The 23,373-nt window shown below is 41.6% G+C and overlaps 1 protein-coding gene across 1 annotated transcript in view; it reads right to left on the bottom strand.

Annotated features, from left to right (window-relative positions):
- LOC138562529 (extracellular calcium-sensing receptor-like) overlaps window positions 1-23,373 on the bottom strand; it is a 107,017-nt gene that overhangs the window by 23,726 nt on the left and 59,918 nt on the right. Inside the window, exon 3 of the mRNA XM_069642775.1 lies at window positions 18,538-18,756. Coding sequence (XP_069498876.1) covers window positions 18,538-18,756 — 219 coding nt within the window. The remainder of the gene's footprint in view (window positions 1-18,537; window positions 18,757-23,373) is intronic.

The raw sequence follows: 23,373 nt of genomic DNA, 5'->3' as shown, positions 1-23,373 counted from the left end.
TACAGAGATTGAGAGATCCCCGCCGGCAACGTGTCTTTACCCTTGAATTATAACGGAAGGGGGTCCTTCTACAAGAACAGATGATGGTCAGCCATAAGACCACACAACGTCTGCCTGTTCCCATAATAACTCAATAACGTATACGACGGCAGTCATAGATGCCCTACCTACAGGGAAGCCTAACCCGAGTTGTGACACAAACAGTACCTTTACACGAGTTGTGGAGCGATCAGCCACAGATAACTTAAAAGTCAAGGGGAAAAGTCCGACCCGGCCAGCCGAACCTTTCACAGATCTTACTAATGACAGAGGCGACTGGCTCGACCTGAATTCCTCAGGTCAGATAGGGACACCAGAGTTAAAAAAGGTCTACAAGCAAGGAAGCATCTTTTGAAAGTACATAAAACCTCTAAAAAGAAAAAATATCCAGACACAGAGGTTAGAAAAACCCAAAAATTTGGAAGCAAGTCCCCCATCACAGAAACAAAAAAGGGCAGCCGGAAAAGATTCTACCAAATTTAACATGGGACCAAAAAAAAAAGGTTTTGAGACACAAGAAAAGAGTCTATCATACGCTAAATCAAATGCATTCCACACATACTTTAGGAAGCAACAATCAAAACGACGAAATTACGGACGCAGAGATCCTAGAGGTGATCGAAGGATCTTTGCCGGCCTTTAAATCCAGACGAACTTCTGCAGGCCAGGAACATTATATAACAAGTGCAAACAAGGAACTGTTCAAATCAGATCTCGAGACACTCAGCCCGATAAACTGTGATCCAAACAAAACTCAACGTAACGTCAACATAAAGATCAAAGATGCTAACTCCTCAAAAATGGATCAAACTGACGGACAGGAACCTGCAAATTCCATCGATCTTACCGGTGATCACTACAACCCTTCTACTCCTCAAAGGTGGGGTGCAGCTGGATCTGAAGCCTCATCGTCCCAAACAAATCAGGAACCCCCTCTCATCCGATCCCCACGGGATAAGATGAGTAGAAACCAGAAACTTCACGAAAACAGCGCAACTGATACCGACAAAAGTCAACTCGAAGAGCCTCACCAAACCGAAGGAAAAGAAACGGACAGATCAAGAGGCAACGAGTTAAAAACAAACCGAACGTCCAACATGAGAGACCAATTGTGGGCAAACAATAATATCCAATTGCAGAAAAAAAGAGGTCAAATTACTAAACACGTCAGAGAACGAACCACGTCGGAGCTCAAGTCTTCGACTCAGGAGCCAGATCGTGAAGAGGAGGAACCTAGCCTAATCGACCCACTGAGCAGAAACCCTACATCCACACCTGTTGAGCCAAGCTCCAGCCGAGATCCCCAGAAGACTCCGGCAAAACACAGAAGGCACAATGAAATTTTGATGGACACCCAAAGACCATCTCCAACAAAAAAACAAGATCTGACGACGATCATGTCAGCCTTAACTATAGCCCTCGCACCATTTTGCAAACTGTACGAATCATTAAATAACGCGTTAAAGGACAACACGGCCATTCTATGCAGAATGCAATCCAAGATTGACTTCTTGGAAGGTTACATCACCGCGACCGAAGAAAGACATAACAAGAGATGGGAAGAACAGGAAAGGACCCATCTAAACTCAGTAAAGGATAAACTAGCAAGACAAGGGCCGGAAAAGACGTTGAAAAAACCAAAAGAAACAGCATCACAAACAATGTCAATATCTGACGCAGGTGAACTTGAACCAATTTTCAACAAATGCCCCTATGTAAACTCAAACGAAGTACGAGAAGCAAAAATACTGAACAAACGTGGAAAGGTAACCACAAAGAAAAAAGCGGTTCTGCAGACTTTCAACGTGACCGCGACTGGCAATCAATCAATTGTTAAAACAGGCCCGGCTGAAGCAAACATACGGCTGACGACAGAAGCTGAAAGAACAAAATCACCTCGCAGCTTGGCAAACACAAACCACGATGTCATTGAGGTCTTGGACTCACGTGCACAATCCCCAAAATCTCCTAGAACTATAGACGAGTTCGTTAGATCGAGCCCTCTAATGGACCTTTCTACATACGAAGATCTGGAAGGTAATGATGGTGGAAACAAGAGTCGTGAGTCTCATGCAAGCGATCCCGTGCATCCCCTGACAGCAATGCCAGATGGAAAAACGGACGCAAAAAGAGGAGGGGAACAAACGGAGGGGGACACTGACACGAAGCGTTCGAAGTTGTCCTGGTCCGGTGACACCTCAGCTCCGAAAGCAATTTTCCAATGGAGACGCCGATGTTACCCCTCGAGTAACGCCAAAAGACGAACTCAGGTCAAATCAAATTCCCCGAAATTTGGAGAGCTCAGGAAATGGAAAAAATTTCAAAAAAGAGGCCAGAGTGTTCAAAATAGAACAGACCTCAAGTCAATCCAAATTTATGATTCTGAACAGAAAAACGGTTCTTCAAATCCTGTGCAAGATCAGATGTCTTGAACATCTGAAATCGGATGACTTTCCATTAATTGAACCATATCATCGCGAACAGAAAGCAAAGAGCTTCATACACATCTTCACCTCTTCATTAAAAGAGGTGCCTGAAGCGGCCTATGTGGAATTAAGGAAAGCTGGTTTTACCTTAACAGAAGTAAACAGATCGAGGCACGAAAAGACAAATGTTGGCAGACTGAGCGAACAAGATGGGACACGGCCTCAAGGAGTCCGATGGACTGATCGCTACAACAGGAAATCACTAATAGAGAAAGACGGGAAACAGAGTCGTTGGACTAATGGAGAGAGAAGTCATGCTCCATACACTCGTCCCAGAAGCTAGTCACGTTCCAGACCGAAAACGGAACGCCACGATGCAGACGCGCGGCGTTACTTCAAAACTAGACGACCCATCAATGAACGCCCGGAAGAAAGAAACACCACGAATACAAATTACGAGAAGAAGGACGGTGAATCCCATTCAGTCAACCGTCAAAAGGGCCCATGGTCGTGGCTAAAAAGTACGCTCAAAAGGCATAACGAGAAATAGCAACTAGAAAGTAGCCATCGGCCGACCCCAACTTCACCTAACGACTCTAACTATAAGAACTTGACCAACGTGATTTCGATGGCTTCATGGAATACTAGAGGGCATTCACACCTGGCAAACCCTGATAACCAAGACCTGGGGGCGTACGATATGGTATGCCTCCAAGAGCACTGGCTAATGGAAAAACCACTGCTAGACGGGTTCAAAATAGCGTTCTCCCCTGCGTCAAAAGGCATCCTGGGACGACCGTCTTCTGGCTTATTAATTGCAGTAAAAGCTAGGTCTGGAATCTCCTTAAAGAAAACACTGAATACGCCTCGAGACATCTTAGCTATACAAACCGAATGGGAAGAAGCGAGTGACCATCCAAACTCAACCGTAAGAGAAAACCTGGTGCTTATCACGGTCTACTGGAACCCGGCGAAAACTTCCACAGAGGATTTCTGTAAACAAGTTGCTAACACAATTGACGACATTACATCAGATGCTCCAGATTCCCACATAATATTATGTGGTGACCTAAACGCAAACTGCAATTATAAGCTTGAACATCAGGTCTCAACGTCCAAAACTCCAGCTGAAAAAAGAGGACGCTCATGGTTGTCGCTGATGAAATCGCGAAACTTTCCCGATGTTTCAAAGCTCAATTCCTGGAAGATAGGTATCCCCACTTGGGAGCAGGGTAAATCCAGTGCAAACATCGACTACTTCTTTGTGTCACACAGTCTGGCGGATCGTATTGCAGACTATTCAGTGGTCCAGACCAAATACAGTGACCATAACTTACTGGAAATTAAATGGAAGACACAAAGCCCAGCAAACGATGATTATTTTTACCAAATCGCATCCAACAATCAACAAACACGTGTCCATCTGACAGCGACAAACCTGGTAAGAATCACTGATGAATACACAGTGCGCTTTGGGAGCAAAGAAGCCTTGAATCAAAATCCAGACTACTTGCCGTTCCTTCTACAATACCGGAAGTCCAAATCAGGAACCAGCCTACAAAAGAAAAAAAATCTCCACGTATTCGACGTAAAGGTCGCAGAAAAGAAAAAACTGCTGAGAAAGCTGAAGAGACAAGCAAAAAATGAAAACTCATCAAATACTTGGTACAGATGGAGGAAGGAAATCAGTGTGTACAAAGCATGGCTAAGATCTCACAGACACGAAATGTTCCAAAGAGACGCCGAAGAAATGCTCCGGGTCCTAGGCTCAAAAAAGACTGCGGACTTCTGGGCTCTCATCAAAAAATCTGCAAACAAAACACCCCTACACATGGCCAACACAGTTTCTGAAAACCTGTGGGCCAACCATTTTGGAAACCTGTTTGGAACTCCAGGCCAAGTCTTGCCGGACAGAAACAGGAGCACATCGCAGACCTGGATCAACCTATCCTCTAAAGATGACATAAAGGAGATTATTCCTAAACTGAAAGAATCAAGAGCTCCAGGACCTGACGGCTTCTCTAACATCGATCTTAAACAAAACCCTGAGCAATGGTCAATCTTGATCAGCGCCATTTTTACTCAATGCGTCAGGACAAGGACCATTCCACCCTCATGGACCAACGCGGTGGTTGTCCCGATCTTTAAACGAGGGAACAGAGAAGATCCAGGAAATTACCGACCAATCGCTCTTCTTGATATAATTGGAAAAATCTTCGCCTCCTTGCTTCTGACCCATTTTAGGAACTGGGTCAATCAATCGCCGGCGTATGACCCCTTCCAAATGGGTTTTTTAAAAGGGGGGGCACGTCTGTCAATATTCTTCTTCTCAACATCTTAAAAGCTAGGGTCAAACAGGGCGCACCAACTCTCTTCTTGGCCTTTGTGGACCTGTCCCAGGCTTTTGACAGAGTCGACAGGCAAAAGCTCTGGGACAAATTGGAAAAATGGCAATGCCCTCCGGAAATATTGGATCCAGTGAAGGCTCTACACACCAACACCAAATTAAGAATCCGTCTAAACAACCAAGGTCTTCTGTCAAGGGAGATATCTGTAGAGCGAGGGGTAAAACAAGGTTGCCCGATGGCCCCTCAACTCTTCATCGCCTTCTTAGGAGACATGAACGATACAGAAGCTGGCATCAAGATGGTACCACCGAAGCTGGGTAACGAGCACATATCACGTCTCATGTACGCCGACGATCTAATTTTATTAGATCAGACCCGGATCGGACTTCAACGCCAACTATCCAACCTGGCCCTGCCCATGGGAAAGAACAACATGAAAATCAACAAAGAGAAATCAGAAATCGTGATAATCGGAAAAAGTGTAAAAAAGATCAAACCCCACTTCACTTGGACCATGGACACAATTCCTATCGAGGTGGTTACCAGCATCAAGTACCTAGGGGTACACATCGACCACTCAGCCAGGGAGGCCACGATGCAACAAGTCTTATGGGACAAAGCGCGCAACCTTGTAGCCCAAATGAAAACAGTTAACAACAGATTTGGTAAATTCTCACTTAAGCCAGCTATTGAATTCTACAAAGGAAAAGTGGTGCCTACACTCACATACGGTATGGGGGCATCCTTGACCATACCAAACAGCATCTGGCGCAGATTAGAAAGTCTGATTTGGAAAGCAGTCTTAGGACTACCAAATTCCATCTCGATGGACCTCATCAGACGAGACTTGGGCCTACAGTCGCTCGAAGCAACGGTGACGCAACACGCTCTCACCCTCTTCAGAAACACCTTAATACCAGACAGCCCATTAATGTACAAAATCGTCGCTGATGAAATCTTAAAGCAGCGAACAACAAATCTAAATGCATGGTCAGAAAATTTAAAAGGGAAGCTAGCTGATATCGCATGCTCAGTGGAAGATCTTAAGCAAAATCCTGAAAGAGTAAAAAGAAAGTTAAAGGATCAGGATTGGATATTGACCCTGTCAAAAGCTCAATCAAACAAACTGACCAAAGATCTCCCACCCACCTTTAACAGACTCAAGGTACCCTTACCATACTGCTCCAAGTTTCCAAGCCAACAGCTAAGAAAACTCTTCATGAGAGCTCGTTTCAACCTCCTGCCAACGAGAGAAATCTTAGCAATCAGATCCAGTTCGCCTGACATTATCTGTCGCCTCTGCCATAACCCTGCCACGACAGAATCAATCAAACATCTCTTACTTGAATGCCCCAACGTGAGAAAAATTCGAGCAACCTATTTGTCGACACTAATCTGTGAACCCTCGTCTTTCGGAGAGGAAGATAAACTTATCTGGTGGAACAGGCTAATGTCGGGGGAAAAAACCAGATGGACAACTGCGACTGTCAAAATCCTGGAAACTGCCCTTGAAATGATCAGTTCTAGCTCACAAACCACGAGTGAGAGTACAGTTCCCGAAGGATCCATCCCTCTACAAAAATGTTGAACAAAGAAGATTTAGCTTCCATCGGCAACTGTTCCCCGCCCGGACACCTAGGCCCATCCGAGTCTACACTTACATCTCTTACACACTCTACTGAACTGAAAGGGGCAGTCCTGATCTTACCGGAATCTGACACAACGACATGAAAGCTCGAGGTGCATCACACTTGTTGTTGTTGTTGTCTTCAACCTTTTGTAAAAAATCAATTCTATGAATTATAAACAAATTAAAAAAAAAAAAAAAATATGCTACACCAACATGGTTTTGAGACATCTGCCGCCACATAGTGACGTAAATACCTCGAAATGTAATGCGCATATTTCCAGTACAGATATGATAATAACTGGATAGAACCAAGGATAGAACCCTGTCTACACTGTATACAGTACATAAATGAGCAATTATAGGTTACACTAGTGACAACACACTTACTTTAACCTCAATATTATGCACGATATGATGAAGCTACAATATTTTGATAATTTTCTATAATTATTATAGAAATGTATCACACTAATAAGTGTTTTAACAAGTTCAGGCAGAACCCCAAAACATTAACACACTAGCATCTCAATAACTTTTCTAAGCATGAAAATGAGCGATGCGCGCCTTTCCATCATGGCAGCCTCCGTGAAAATTCACAGCAGACGCTGCCGAGGGAGCGTGACGTTGCCATGACAATGGCTGTCAACTTGACAGGTTGTCATGGCAACGTGTATAACAAGACACGAACATGGTGCCGGCACCTCGCTATGAGAGGAGCAATGCGGTAGAGGGATTATTCCTGTTATTGCGGTAAGAGCTTACTTGTGATTATCCAATACTTGCAATGTTCCGCAAATGCTTTTAATATCACGTATGCAGTTACTAATTCCAGACTAGTTTGTACCACACGCTCGGCACTTTTATGTGCACGGGATTACGAACGCACATTCAGTGCCTTTTCAGACTCATTTTTCAAACAGCATCGCTCATTATTATTGCTGACACAGTACTTCTACTTATGAACATTTTGGCTTATGCTCCCAGCACCTGTATGAGCACGGGATTACGAGCACGCTTTCTCTGGTGATTTAAATTCAGGCTTTAAGCAGAACATAACAAGAATAACAATGAAGAATAATTTTAGTACTGGCACTGCAGACATATTTTCTTTATCTAAATATGAGAACATGAGACATACAACTAACTGATCAATCAATTTGACTAAATGGTGGGCAGATGATAGCGACAACCACTTTAGGACAACAGAGACGCTAGCAAACTTAAGTTGCTAAACACTTTACAACTATTAGGAAGCCTAACAATTATGGCTCTCAACTCTCAATTGTAGTCGCTCGGGGACTGAACCCATGATATGAATAAATGAGCCCTAATATGCAACCAATTATGGATGGTAAGCATACAATGAGATGGTTATTACCATCGGAGTACCAAGCTATTTTATGACACCGCTGTTACAATTTGGGTACAACAGAACTGATGATTTTTTTCTGTTTCTCTCTCAAATTTCTTTTCCCTCTCCTGACTATCTTCCCCACGACCCCATCCCTATTTTCTATCCTAACATGATTATGTGGTTTATGATTTAAATTGTTTTCCGATGACCATGCATACAATCTACAAAACACAAATGTTTGATCACTATGCATTTGTCTCTGTGATATTTCATTATGAATCATATTATTTCATTTCCATGTACATATTCTGTGTTTCCTTTGACGAAATTGCACCTGTACCCATTTTTGGCATAAGATTGTTACCTTGCTCTGATTTGACAAAGGCTAACCAGCCGAAACACATGTCATCAGCAAGGGCGGTTGGATATTTGTTACAATTAAAACCTGCAAATTACCTTTAATTTGGTGCAAGTCTTCTGGAGTTCTTTCCATTTTTGTGCATACTATGGTGGTTCATGTTGTAAATCCTATCTACAACAACTATTGTTAACAACACAAGAATATTAGTGAATTATTAGTGAATTATTTGTGTCACCAGCAGAAGACCAGCCCAAGGGGAAGCAGTCTCTACGTCTACTGTTAAAACATGGTTCTGGGAAATAGCTTTTAACTTGTTTTTACTGATAATTGTTAACTGAAATATTTTCTAAATGAAATCCATTAGAATTACTTTAATTACATTTTATAATTGTATTTTTATTTGAAAGAGATTTATTTAGAGGTGTCTGGGGTTTTATAGGTGATTGTTATTGTAATTTTTTGATTGTTGAATGATGTTGTTGAGATTAATTGTAAAGCACTCTGATACCTGGATGTGTCTGGTTTGCACTATTTCTATTTATTTTTATTTTTATTATTTGTTTTTTTTACAGTGTATATTAGTTCATGATCAAACTTTTTAACACATTACATAAATTATCAAATAGATGAAATATACAACAAATAAGCTAATCACACTATACAAAACGAAAACACAATGCAAGCATAAGTTCAATCATTCATATAGTTCAATCTAGTTTTCACTATATAAAGACAATAAATAAATAAAAATAGTGGTTTGTTTTGATTGGATGATGTTTTCACATGATCTGAAGGGACACAACTCGATTCAGTGTTTACTTCATGCGGTTCTCGAATTCAGGATTTTTTATAGAATTTTAAAAATAAATGTAAGGAATGTTTAATTTTTAATGTGTTTCAAGGGAGGATGTGAGGGGTATAAAGTAGGTAGATAAGTGTTGTCAATTTTGGGAAAGAGGAGTAGGCACAGAGATAGATCAGGACTCATTCACATGATTTCTCGATTTTTAAAACGTGACTAACAATGTAAAAAAATGTGAATTATCAAATTAAAATTAAAAATTGATATCGCGATCTGTTTTATAACTATTATATTAAAAGATTGGATATTTATACGAAAAATAGTTCAGGAGGATTGGGCAATGATAAACTATAAGTTAAAGGCATGTTTTTCATTAGGTCCCTGGAAACGGGCGCTACCCCATCAAGATGCTTGGAACATGGCTGTAATCTCCAGTATAAGTCTACATTCGCAGACTTGTAACACTTGTGTATAGGCACTTTACAAATGCTATATCATATCATGTCATATCATTACAAGCAGCCAGAGGGCTGTTGGCTAGCACCCCTTCCCTGCACATCCTTCGCTGCACCACTCCCTCTTCATCTCTTAGCACCTGCATAGTTTCCTAGGCTGGTGCCAAGGGTGCTAACTTAAAAAAGAAATGATCTTGTGGTGTGACACGGTGCCTTCAGAAATCTGTTTCCCTGTTAATGACATCATTGTCATCAACAGAGAAAACGGATTTTAGGAACTAGGGCATGGTGACGCGGTGTGCCACCAAGTAAGTGTCTATAATTTTTTTTTTAACACAATTAGAATGTGCGTAGGAAACTACACAGTACTATTGGAGATATACAACGTGGTGGTGGGCCGGAACTGCTGTTAATAGTACCACTGCCTGAGTTAAGGGACCCTTATTTTATTTAGGCCTTTAACTTAGCTGTCGAGCATTTATCGGTCCGGTTAGTCCGTTGCCCTGGGGCTTAATGTTAACCCCACCTTCCTACAGTTTAGATTGTTTTTGAAACTTGTATGTGGTTCTGACAAGAAATGTTGTGGGATTATGGCTGGGATGGGAGGGGTAAGGAGTGGATGTAGGAATGATAGGTGGAAAGTAGAGAATTATTTTTATGACACATTTTATATTTTTTAGTTTTTTTTAATTAACAGTTAGATAAAAACAAACCTTATATAGGGAGTAAAACAAAGTCTCATGCTTCATCCAGGCATCCTCAATTGCCTCAAAACTGGTTGCATTCAGTGCTAGGGGCAGATAGCGCTTCATGCAGATGGAAATACCAACTTCTCAAGACCTGTTTTGGTGTGGAGGTTCCAATGCAGGGGCGTCATAGGAGATGCCCCCATCATTCGCAGCAGATGAAGTGCACAGGAGAGCTCCAGAGGATGATGCAGTTGGTGGTAGTAGTCCTGCTTCCTCTAGCCTGTGGTGTTGCAGGTCCAGCTGTGGGTTGAAGGTCACTGCAGCCAAGCTGGATTGCCTGTTGATGAAACATGCTCTTGAAACTTTACCCGAGTACTGGCAGTGGTAACGAATCAGGTGGTTGTTGAACGCTGTGGGCTCATGCTCTGTGCAGGAACCATAGAGAATTCTCTCTGCACCTCACCACAAAATGTGCTGTCCCTTTTCAACATCAGAAAGTCGAGTGCATTTGGGACATTCAAGTACTGTCAGCAAAGGGAAGGTGTAAACACCTGCAGCGGTACATCTTGAGAGGTGCTGGATGCTCTACCCATTCAACGTCTTCTTCCTACATGTCTTTTGGGTCTTCAGCGACAGTGACAAACTCAATCTCTTCATCGCTGGAGGGGGCCTCAGGATTGTTTGTCTCCATCTCCCGAAAAAATTTAAATCAAAGGAAAGAAAAACACATTTGACTCAAAAGCAAGTGTAAGGTCTGCTGGAGTATTACATGGACGCGGTAGCGTCCATGTAGTTATGGTTAAGTTGGTGTTTCCATAGGAAGAGCACTTTTTGGGTGGCTTATAACTTCGCTCCCCCTGGACGAATCCTCACCAAACTTTGCAAAAAAGGTATATGGCCCACTCTAAATTTGTTTACAAAGTTTGGAGAGGATTCGTCAAGGGGGTGAAAAGTTATAGGGGGGATCCCAAAACTTTTGTTTTTTCCCATAGACTGAATGGGAAAAAACTTTGCGCATGGCTACAGCCCGAACCGCTTGACGGATTTACACCAAATTTGTGGCAGGAGCGGCGGCCTGGTCCCGAAAGTGTGCTTTTGCAAATTTGGTGTAAATCCGTTCAGTAGTTTTTTTAAAAATGACCAAAATGTAAGGCAAAAAAATTAGTGATATCTGTGTTCGCTTCGCGGACGGACTTCCCTGTTCGCTCCGCGGACAGCACCCCGATTGGCCCAGCGGCTTGCGTCATGTCCGCGGACAGGCAACGTGTTTGCTGATTGGACGGCGAGGGGCGTGGAGCACGTCAGATTTTCTGTGGCGCCCGCCATCTTGCATTCGCAGACGACCGTGGACAGCGCGGTGAAACGTGGATAAAAAATTGTATTTAGTGCCGTGTGTTGGTGTGTAAGAGTGTTTGGGGAGGGTGGGGGAGTATGAGATAGGTTCAATGTTTTGTTTTTTATGTGCTAGACGTTTTTGTTGTGTTCGATTTGTCCGCGGAGAACACGACTGTTCGGACATTTTGTAAATAAACTAAATGGTGGGGTGTTTAGAGAACGGAGTATGTGTCATTTTTGTTCACAAGGAAGGTAAAAATGAGCTATCAACACTCGCGGTGTACTTAATTGTTCGTAAATACACAAACTGGGGGTGTCCTCAGGACACTGTCCGTATTGTAATCTGTCTAGTTGAATGTGTTCTAAGAACACTCGCGGTGTCCCGAAATGGTTGCAATTACACAAAATGGGGGTGTTCTGAGAACGTTGTTTGTATTGTTCGTTGTCAGGGTGAAAGTGTTTTAAGACCACTCCTTTTGTCCGCTAATAGTACAATTTCCTATGGGCGTCAACCGACTTTTTGTCCACTAAAGAAACGATAAATCCGGCTGGTGTGCGCCGACATTATGTGAGAATCCTATGACTGGCGCTATTGACATGGCTGACTTGCTTTTGTGACACTAAATCATATCTCCCGCCCCTAAGCCTGATATTATCAAAGCATTCATATTCCCCGCCTCTCTCCGTGACGTTACAGGGTGCATCATCAAACGCGCCCAGTACTCTCCAGTCCTAAGTGACTTTACACAGAACCCGGAAGACAACACATATTATGTCACAACACAGCGCGCCACAATTCGGAATATGAAACAGTGATTTAAAAGCAAACAGCAAGATTGTAAATTTTGTAAAGTACATTTATTTGACATCAAATGTTTAGAGAATATTCAGCAATTTGCATTTGTCTTTGTTGTCGATCCGCAAAAGTTCATGTTGAGGCACGCAATGTTTTTTTGCGGTACAGAGGGTGTTAGATCAGCTTACAACTCAGTGCGCCACAATTCAGAATATGAAACTGTGGTTTAAAAGTAAACAGCAGGATTGTACAGTTGGTAAAGTACATTTATTTCACATGAAATGTTTAGTGAATATTCAGCGATTTGCTATTGTCTCTGCTGTCGATCAGCAAAAGTTTATTTTGAGCCACGCGTTGCTCCTTTGCGGTAGATAGGCTGTTGGTTTATGATAAAAGCAGTAAATGGTCGCTCCGATAATCGGAAGGTTGCTCCAACAAAGAGCCATTAGACCACCCTATTGGTTGGAATGTTGTTTGTATCCGCTAGTACTGCGTAAGGGCATATTGGTCCTTGGCGATTGTCCCATAAAATGGTGAGGGTCATGAAGTTGCATATTTGGACCTGCATCTGGCAGTTGAAGACCCCATCCGCTGGAGTCTGTAAATCGTGACATAGGCAAAATGGGGCGACATACCTGTTTTAAAAAACATAAATTAGTCTCACCAGCCGATCTTCATTAAACATCATCATTTTATTTGTTAGGGCGTGAAACTATTTGCTATCGAAGATAGTGCAACGGAGTATGTTAATAATAAAATAATAATATTTTCCCATTCATATAGCGCTAAGAACCGTGAGGTATCTAAGCGGTGCTTATTATTACCCACGGTGTGTGGTGCTCATTTATCGACCACGGAAGGATTAAAGGCTGAGTTTGGCCTTGCCGGGATTCAAACTTGTGTTAGCAAGCTGTGCACGGATGTCAAAGCAAGCGTTGTACTCGCTGTGCCACTTGACAGGCTACAGTGAAGTGGCACAGCGAGTAGAGCGCTTGACCGCCTACAGACCGGTTAAATTATTTCTATTAACCCACCCTGTGTCGTCTGCCTTTTTCTGAGCCCTCTAAACGAAAGGGGATCAATTTGGCAGTGATAGTGCACGGTAGAAAACATTATGCCACTTTGAACGAACAAGTTCAACTTGAGCGGTCTTTAATGCTACGCTATTGTAATTATATTTGGTATAAAATAATCTAAAGGGTTATTTACAGTACAATTGCAATTTCCATTGTCTACGAGTAGTGCAGTCCCAAAATACGACTCTGTGTGTGCGAACAATATTTCGCATAGTGATATAATATATAAAAGTGGTTTCGTTTCAGAAATTTCATCCTTATCTTCTCTTACATTTTAGCAACACTCCTTCAAGAGAAGTCTTTCATCACAATCTCTGTCTGTCAAGGTCAAAACACAATACAACCTTATAGTCCGCTTCGTGAGCCTCTCCGGGGCCCGAGAAAAAAATGGAAGCAGCTGACCTTCACTGTGAACGAGCATAAATTCTTACTTTGCAACATTCTGTGTAAAGCCATCTGTGAGAAGTTGGTTTTTGTACGCCATGTTTGTATATTGTTTGCGTGATATTAAAAAAAGTTTGTTTAAGGGACGTTATGGTTCTAAGTACAGCCGAAAGACCCCTGAAAATCGCAAGTTATGGTAAGCTATGAAAAATAACTCACGCCACCACCGTGCACTGCTAAGACTAACACCCAGGATATCAAAGATGACATCGCAAATGTCATTGATGAAATCACTGATGACATCACATGTTTATGTACTTTTCATGGAATTTGTGTACTAGGGATTTTTAGTATAATGTTGCGAAAAAAGTGTCAAGGATATTGCAATAAATATCATACCGTTATTAGTGCTTTGAACGATGCATTGATATAAATAGCATTGTATTATGGGATTCTATCTAGTATACTGAGCTATTAATGGAGAAACATAGCATTGTGTGCAGAGTACAAGATGAAAGTATAATATTTGTAATGTTAATATGTTGAATAATGAAATGATAATTGTCCTGAAATGTTCGAAAATTCACAAAATAGGGGTATTCTGAGGCCGTAATTCGTATTGTGTGATTGTTTAGCTGTATGCAATGAGGGAATGGCACAGAGAGTAAAGTGGACGCCGTCCGCAGACACCGCGGCTGTTTGTGGACAGGGCGTGCTACATCCGGGTTTTTCCAGGAAATCCAACATGGAAAGAAGACTGTACGGATCAGCCAATCAGATGTCGAGGTTGTGGATTTGTGTTGAAAGACACTGTGTGTGGTGAAGATGGCAGAAGTAGAAAAAGTCAGGGTGTTGGTGCTTGGAGATATGTTTGTGCATGGTTTACAACAGTACGCTCAATGCAGGCATGTTGCAAAGAACTTTGATGTGAAAGGAGTGGAGGTGGTGTGGAGCACTGTGCCTGATTGCAATGTACAGGGAATTGTACAAGTTTGTGAGGATATGGCCACGATGACAGTCCGGATGTGGTAGTTTTGCACTATGGCGCTTTCCATTTGGGCAACGTCAGTGCCCCTACTTTGTTGGCTGATTTGGAACGCTTGGTTCAAGCCGTAATGAAGATCCTTCCAAATGCGAAAGTAATTTTTTCGGGATTACTACCTAGGGCAATATGTGATAATAGTTCAGTTTTTTGTCCTCAGCAAAACATTGCTAGGTGTGTCATCAACCGAGGCATGTGTGCCTTCATGCTTAGAGCTGGTATGTTCTGTAATAATGAGAATATTGATGTCAGTAATGCTGTTAATTTTAAAGAAGATGGCATCTCTTTATCTTTTACGGGAAATGCCTTTCTATTTTGAATGTAAGGGTTGCTTTGGAGAAGGCTATGTGAACATTTTAGGAGTAAAGTAAGAAAAAAACCAAGAAAAAAAATACAAAATAACAGGTGTCTGTCAAGCATCTGTAAAAAAAAAACAAAAAACAACTTCAAAGGGGAAATGGGGCACACTATTTAAATTTACATTCACCACGCTCAGATTTTCTATATGTCCGCGGACATGGCGGTAGTCCGCGGACATGAAAATCACTACGAGGGGGTTAGTATGTTCTATGTTACATGTATATGAAGTCAGGGATATTATGGTTAAGTTGTGCTACTAAAAACCTATAAAATTCAGTGAAAAAACTTTGTTAAAGGGACGTTATGGTTAAGTTGCGCTACTAAAAACCTATGAAATTCAGGTATGCTGCACACACTGCCTATGTTTCTGCATGAGTAGCTTACTATACTGGATAGAACTTCATAATAGAATGCTATTTATATCAATGCATTGCTTAATGCACTAAGTAGCTCATGATATTTATCCCATTGATCCTTGACAGTTTTTGGTCAGCATTATAAGAATCCCTTGTACAGAGTTTTCATGAAAAGTACATACACATGTGATGTCATCAGTGATGTCATCAATGACATTTGTGATGTCATCTTTGATGTCCTGGGTGTTAGTGTTAGCAGTGCACGGTGGCGCGAGTTATGGTTGCTTATCTTGCCATAACTGCCGAATTTCAGGGGTTTTTCGGTTTTACTTTGAACCATAACGTCCCTTTAACTAAGTTTTTTCACTGAATATATATAAATATGATTCTGAATCTGTGTGTCTATGAACCAATCAGCTCTCGAATTTCATATCGTACACGTGCCCTTAGGCCAAACCAGCTACAGATTTTTTGTACACGTGATTCTCTATATGAAAATAAATTGGTCAATTTTAATAGCTTGTTGAATAGATAAGGTGTGACAAATACTTATTTTTAAGAATGTGTTGTTTTATTATATGAATATTCTGAGGAATGTCGATTTCAGAATCGAATGATGTATTTAATGCTGTCCACATTGTGGTTTGAATCGTGCAGTTGAGCAGAATAGTGTGTTTCTTTTCTCCATAGTTATTGAACTTTTCCCAAAAGAGCTTGAGATTATCTATGTTTTTGTAGTGTTTACATTCCCCCTTAACACAAAATACAGTTATTGGAAGATTAAGATGCAGTTTTTGTTTCAATAGGCATGCACGTGGTTCTTGAATCACAGCAGCGGTGGAGCATTTTGATTTGAGAATTTCATAGCATTGTTGCTTAGTCTACACTTCCTCATTTCAGTATCATCTGCTTCATTCATAACATCATACACTCTACAAGGTCCACTTTAATACCATTATTTTGTCTGGTTCTCAATTCACAGAGTTTCTTCATATCTAATATTTTTTGTTAAATCTCAGTACTCAAACAGATCAACTCATGCACATTTGGTTTGAGATGAGTGACTAATTAAAAGAGGCAATATTTTAAATTGTGTAGGTAATTAGGATGTGCTGAGAAAGTATGTGTTGGGTCTATATTGAATTTTGCGATCCAATAATGTACTGGGACGAGTAAGTGGGCTGTACAGGTATGAAATCTAGATTTGTGATGAGTGGTTACAATCGCAATAAAAAACGGAAAGGAAGGATTTCTCATGTTATGAATAGTGTTTTCAGTACATATGAATAATGTTCAATTAATAAAATATGTACTCATTTATATCTTGTTTATTTGTCCACTCAGCCACTTGTGCTCCAATGGATCATAGATATATTGGCAAAGGTGGTCATGTTATCAACAGCTGGCCTACTCCAGATAACACAGGGTGCTTATACAGCTGGGTCATTTCTGCTAGGTATTTTTTAATGATCCAAGTTCATTTTTTAGGACTTCCAAATATTATCTTGTCAAAGGGCATGCTCTTCTAAAGTGAAGTCCTGATCTTCAGCTAAGCAAGGACTAATGTACTTGTTAGAATGACTGATTGAGTGCTACACATTATACATACTAACCTGTACAGAATACAATGTCTCTTTGATGTTTGGGAAGAATTTAGAAAACATATATTTATCTGATGTATTTTAAAAATTGGGGATGTTGTTATCTATTCCTCTTTCCCTGTACAGACATCCTAGTGAGAGTATAATACTGGTGTTTATAACCCTTTTCACTCTCATTTTGTGAAATATGTTATTAGTCTGAGTTCAATTGTTTATTTCAGAGTTACTGTTCTTCCACTTTCATATCTATTTCCTCTTATCTACCTTGCCCATCGCATGTTCACACTTATGTTTTGTTTCTCGTCTCACTGATTCGGTCTCCTTATGCAATACGTGTTTGATTGTTTAATTTATTTTTGCATGTGCTGATGACACAAATAAACATTACGTCATGTAGACTGTTCTAAATATTCTTGTAGCTAAACAGTTATTGTTCTTTTATTCTACCATCTATTGCTGTCACCACCGCAATGTTGCACTTTCTCTCTTACCCCCTCTCCCTGTCACTTTCAGGGGGGGTGCCCGACACCCTTTTTCCCACTGTACTCCAACCTCCACCCGCCCCTCCCACCCACTACCAATGAAATTCCCTGGTTTTCCCCACTCACCCGCTACGAGCATGACAAGCATGTTTGCTCTCAAGTGGCCTCCATGTTGAAGCGCAAGAAACATTTTTCATGTCGGCCCACGCTCAAAGCTCTTACGTGAGTCGGGCGTTAACTTGAAAGCTTCTGGGCCACAAATTATATTAGCTGTATTGGATACCGCTAATCCCCTGCTAAACTCACAAGCACATATTAAGTAACGCCAATGCTAACTGAACCACCACGATCCATGAACAACTGCACAAGTCTTCTGTGTGCAGGGGGTTGACTTTTGTCAGTAAGCAGCAGCTAGGGAATTAAGCAACAAGGGGTTGAATAGCATAATGTTTGTTTAAGTCTCAGAAATAGTATTACTCACAAATATACATGAGCATAGAGATAAGTCCTACAAATCATTAAAATATAACTGTGGCCTTATAGAAAATGTATGAGGTCTAGCTTATGTGTCCACTGCTACAGAGTAGATCTGCTGTGCCTCTCTCATTGCATTCACCGCTCATTTGAATGGCAACATACAGGTTATATTGCTGCCAATAGTGTCTCGACAGAAATCAATATTGTAGTTGGGGAAATTAGCCGTAAATCCCTGCTCTGTTTTGATGTTCAAAATTCAAAGAATATGTTGACAAAGATGTGTATAAACCTTTAAGTGATAATTCCCCAACATTTATGTTTTTCTCAAACACTTAATGATTCAAGCATTTAATTTCAGGCTGCTTGACATCCATAGGTGGTATACAAACTCCAACCACATTCTGGCACTCGGTATGTACAAGAAGCACCACACAGCCATCAGTGCCGCCTAAAAAACATTCTATGGAAATGGTCACTTAAGGCTGAAGGATTATTTGGAGATGTAAGTACTTTCTGATTCTCACCTGAGAGCTTCCACTCCATAAGATGGCACTCGTGTTGATGTGGATATCTTCCCCTTGCCTGGGATCAAAATGGCCGACTTTCACAAGTCGGATCTCGTCATCAGTGAACATTTGTGCGTTGCGGATGTCATAGGCACCTGGTGCATCCCCGTTGGCATCGAAAAATATGTTTTCTCCGTTCTTTATCTTAAAGTTGATATGTTTCAGATAACTGAAGACCTGGGAATTTGATACACAGACAAGACTTTATGGAACACATGTTGTTTCAAGGGTGCAAATCTATGATTTGGCAAACATTGGTAATACGATTATCTATACATATCAAAGGGAATGAGCAAAGCATTTGCTTTGTGGAGACCAGTTGCGTACATCTAGGATAAAGACTCCATAAGTGATTGATTCAGCATTAGACCTTATGTCATCAATGTAATTAGAAACAGTGTATAATTTAAAACTGGTGTGAGCATTGTGGCCAGGGATCGCTAGCTTTACCATTATAAGCAATAGGAAGCAGAATTTTAGAAGATGAGATCATAAGTTAATAATACCTGATAGAATAATATCCTAAAGGGAGATGAGCAGGTAGACAAGAAGCAAAATCATGAAACACCATGTAAACATCACGAAATGACAACATTTCTTCAAAGAAAGCGACAGAGTAGAGAACTAGGTTTGAGGTGACTGCAGAATAACTTAAGCACTAAATCTAGATTTCCCAATCACCTTCCCAACCCCCCCCCCCCTGTTTAAGATGAGATGCTGCCTCCAGGGCAAAGTTAAGGCAGTATTCTCAAGGAAATGGCTCCATACATACATATACATAAACCTTTGTAGGTTCTCCACCCATCAAGAAACCGTTATCACTCCCCCGATAGGAGAATCCCGACTTAGCAGCTAGATAGGTACACATATTTCCAATGGATAATCAAACATCTGTTCTGCCTAGTTGAGAACATCATGTAATTGCTGGATGACACTGTTCCCCAAAACTATAGAATCATCAGCAAGAAACTGAATTGAAAAGGAGGGCACCCGGGCTCACAGAGCAGAAGAACCCAGAACCATAACTTTCACACCCTCGGTTGGACCCCATGTCATTATCTGGGTTTCATCATATCAACTTCAAAGTACACCTCAGCAATCTGAAAGCCCTACCTATCCCCCTGTCTAGCCACTCACTGACCATGTCAGAAACATGAACTGTGAATGTAAACAATGAGAGATGGAAATGGGGTGGTTGGGAGGGTCTATAATTAGCCCTTTCTTCTTGGTGGTTTGGAGTTAGAGGGTGGAAGGTATGATGAGAGAACCTGTTCAGGGAGAGCCACTGTCAAAGCACAATGGTGGCAGAGCGAACCCCTTCTGCAAAGGCAGAGAGGCATGGGGGAAGCCACAAATAAGCACAGAATGAGAAAAAGGCAGAGCAAAGTGTGAGAGATGACAAATAAACAAATATAGGGAAGGATAAACACTCCAAAGACACAGAGGGGGAGGGGGATATCCATAGCATAGTCACAACTGCAAAAGAGAGGCAAATGCACAAAGGCAAAAGAATAAAAGATGAAAGACTGTTGCATCAACAGTTATTCCTACTATTCCATTGCATATATACTAGTTGTTAAGTCCACACATCTACCCCAGACAGGCTTTTAATTGCCCTTTTAGCTTTGTGGCACCTATTTATTGAAGTTGTGATCCCCTTAATATAGTAAGGGGCTCATGTGCAATAAAGCCGTAGCTTGAAAGCAAGGAGTTAAAGCATTGAGTAAGGCTTTTCCAGGATGTGTATGCTGGAGCGGAGAGGCGGAATGCCACACAAGTGCTCCAGCATCTACACCGGCATGGATATTCATGACGGTGCAACTGCTGGAGATCACTACGGCATCTGCCTGACTGATGCACCAGCATAAAGCAGGCAGACTCACAGGGTTCCATAGTACATCCTATCTGCCAGAGTGTACAATTATAAATAAAGCCTGCCTGGCATGCCAGCATGTCAGGGATGGTTTCATTGTAATTGTGAGCGCCTCTTGCCATGCGAACATGGCATGGGGAGCTCTCAATGAAAAGTAAATGCTGCCTACCATACTCACATGGCAGGGAGCATGTACAATGGATCCCTATGGGTCTGCCTGTGTTATGCTTATGCATAAAGCAGGCAAATCGCATAGTGATCTCAAGCATTTGTCAAAAGCCCTTTACCCACAATCAGAATATTCAGGAAAGTGTCTGCCTTGCCCCCTAACCTGTTCCCCCTGCCACTCTGCTAACTCTCTGTATCCTCTCTCTTTAAGTACTTTCAACATTCCTCTCTATAGTCTTTCCCCCTAAGTATGACACTTGTAGTGTACCTTAATAACATATGTTGTATTGTGCTCTGCTGCTTCGAGGTAAAAAATATTCCATGCTCGACCCATGCATACACACATGCAAAAGACTGATAAGCACAGGTCATGAATAGTTAGTGGAGATCATTGGCCCAGATGTTGATTTCCTTGTGTCTTCTACTGTACAGATAACATGCAGAATTAGCTGTGTAGGTGAGATCTGGCAGCGCCATGGAACTGGAACGTTAAATTGCCTTAAACGAATGTCGGCCTCACCTTGCAGGGTAGTCTGTTAAGGTACCGCTACTCCTGTTTGAAGGGGTGAGTGTCTAAATGTCATGTGGCCGGCTTCAACATTATGCTTATATGTAGACTGTTCCAGGGGGCCCTTCTCATTAGCTGATTCTTTACAAGACTTCTTAGCTGTGGTGGATCTCAGAACATGGGCTGGGTGTACAGGGAGCCACCACTGATTGCTTTGTGAATGATACACAGAACCTTGAAGTTGATCCTTTCCTTTATAGGGAGCCAATGCACAGCCTTCACTGCTGGGCAGAGTTGATTGCATGATTTTAAGTGGTCTTTTTTTGGATATTTTACAGAGTGTGGACAAGGTACCTATGGAGTTTCAGGAAAACGTGTTGCTGCCTAACACAAGAGCTTTGGTGAAACGCACCTTATGCTGAATAGGGTACATCACGTAAACCAAGTCACTGACTGTATTCTAGACTGTCTGGCAAGTGTTCCAAGTGCATCGGTTACCTATATATATAAGAGTGAAAATGTGTGTGTGTGTGTGGCAAAGCAAATGTTCCCTATACAATTCCACACGTTTTCACCAATCTGCATCAAATTGTGCACAGTCACCTGTTAGGACCCTATACAATTCCACACTGTTTCACCAATCTGCATCAAATTGTGCACAGTCACCTGTTAGGACCCTATACAATTCCACACTGTTTCACCAATCTGCATCAAATTGTGCACAGTCACCTGTTAGGACCCTATACAATTCCACACTGTTTCACCAATCTGCACCAAATTGTGCACAGTCACCTGTTAGGACCCTATACAATTCCACACTGTTTCACCAATCTGCACCAAATTGTGCACAGTCACCTGTTAGGACCCTATACAATTCCACACTGTTTCACCAATCTGCACCAAATTGTGCACAGTCACCTGTTAGGACCCTATACAATTCCATACTGTTTCACCAATCTGCACCAAATTGTGCACAGTCACCTGTTAGGACCCTATACAATTCCACACTGTTTCACCAATCTGCATCGAATTGTGCACAGTTACCTGTTAGGACTCTCCGGCCTTTACTGGCCATATATTATTTGGACACCCAAACCCCTTTCCCCGGATTTCAGCAAAAGTCTCTGGGTTTGTATGTTTGCGACTTTGTGTATGTTCCCTATACAATTCCACACTATTTCACCAATCTGCACCAGGTTTTGTAGGGTTACCTGTACCTATGAGGGATAGAAAGCCTGGGCAACGCAGGGTATTTCAGCTAGTGGTAAATACAACTGAATTAGCAATAATTGAAAGAACTACAGCACTTTGTGAGTAGCCTGCAGCTGCCCTGTGATAACAGGATGGAAGGTTTCAGCAATCTGCCTCAGCCTTGCTTTTAACAGAAACAATCTTTTTACTTCTCTGAAAAGATGCTGAACAGTGATACTGGGCTAGTAATCTGAACAGCTTTTTGGGGCGACGATCTAAACAGAATTTTGCTTCTGCAAGATATTATGCTAATAAGGGAGTTGACAGCTCGAAGTATAAAAGGGCTGACTCCGCAAGGCGATTAGCTGTGCAAAGTTAACAGATGAAGACAGAAGGCAGACAGAAGGCAGGAAGGACCGTCCAGTGGGTGAAGCACTGGGGCCATCATCTTCTATGAAGAAGGGAGGGGGCCAATTCCCTCCATTTATCTTAACTACCTTTTGAAAATCATTACATTGGAATTCTGGCTTTTTTGAGGAATTTGAGTCCGTAAAGCACTCTGGCTATTGGCTTTTGAGCAGAGCTATTATTGTTGACTGAGCTTTATGGGGAATATGTTTACATTTCCACCCACGGCAAAACAGCTCAGCACCTATGAATAGATTGCATTCTTAATCAGCTGATGCTGGCAAACATGGTTTATCCCAATTGACATTGACTCTTTTTGAAGCTTTTCTTCCTATTTTATTGATTTTTGATAAAAAAGACCAGGGTGATTTGTTAGGTGTTTTTTAAAATATTTTTTGGCATGTTTCTTAGATTGTGCAGACCATTAAAGGAATCTAGTCTTCTCCAGCCCTCATATCCCTACCTTCTACAGATAGTGACTATGAGGGGTTATACCCATCATTGATATCGCATTGAGAACGGTATGGAGGTATTTAAAGTGCAGGTGCTTCTATGAAGATTGCTTAGCAAGACTTTATGAGGTTGCCGAGCAAGACCTGGTGAGGCAGGTAGTTGTTTTTAAGGCGGCTATGATATCTCTGAGAAG

Source organism: Ambystoma mexicanum, unplaced genomic scaffold (genome assembly GCF_040938575.1).
Source record: "Ambystoma mexicanum isolate Mex_15411 unplaced genomic scaffold, UKY_AmexF1_1 Mex_scaf57, whole genome shotgun sequence".
NCBI lineage: Eukaryota > Metazoa > Chordata > Amphibia > Caudata > Ambystomatidae > Ambystoma > Ambystoma mexicanum.
This window is presented reverse-complemented; position numbering and strand designations above follow the sequence as displayed.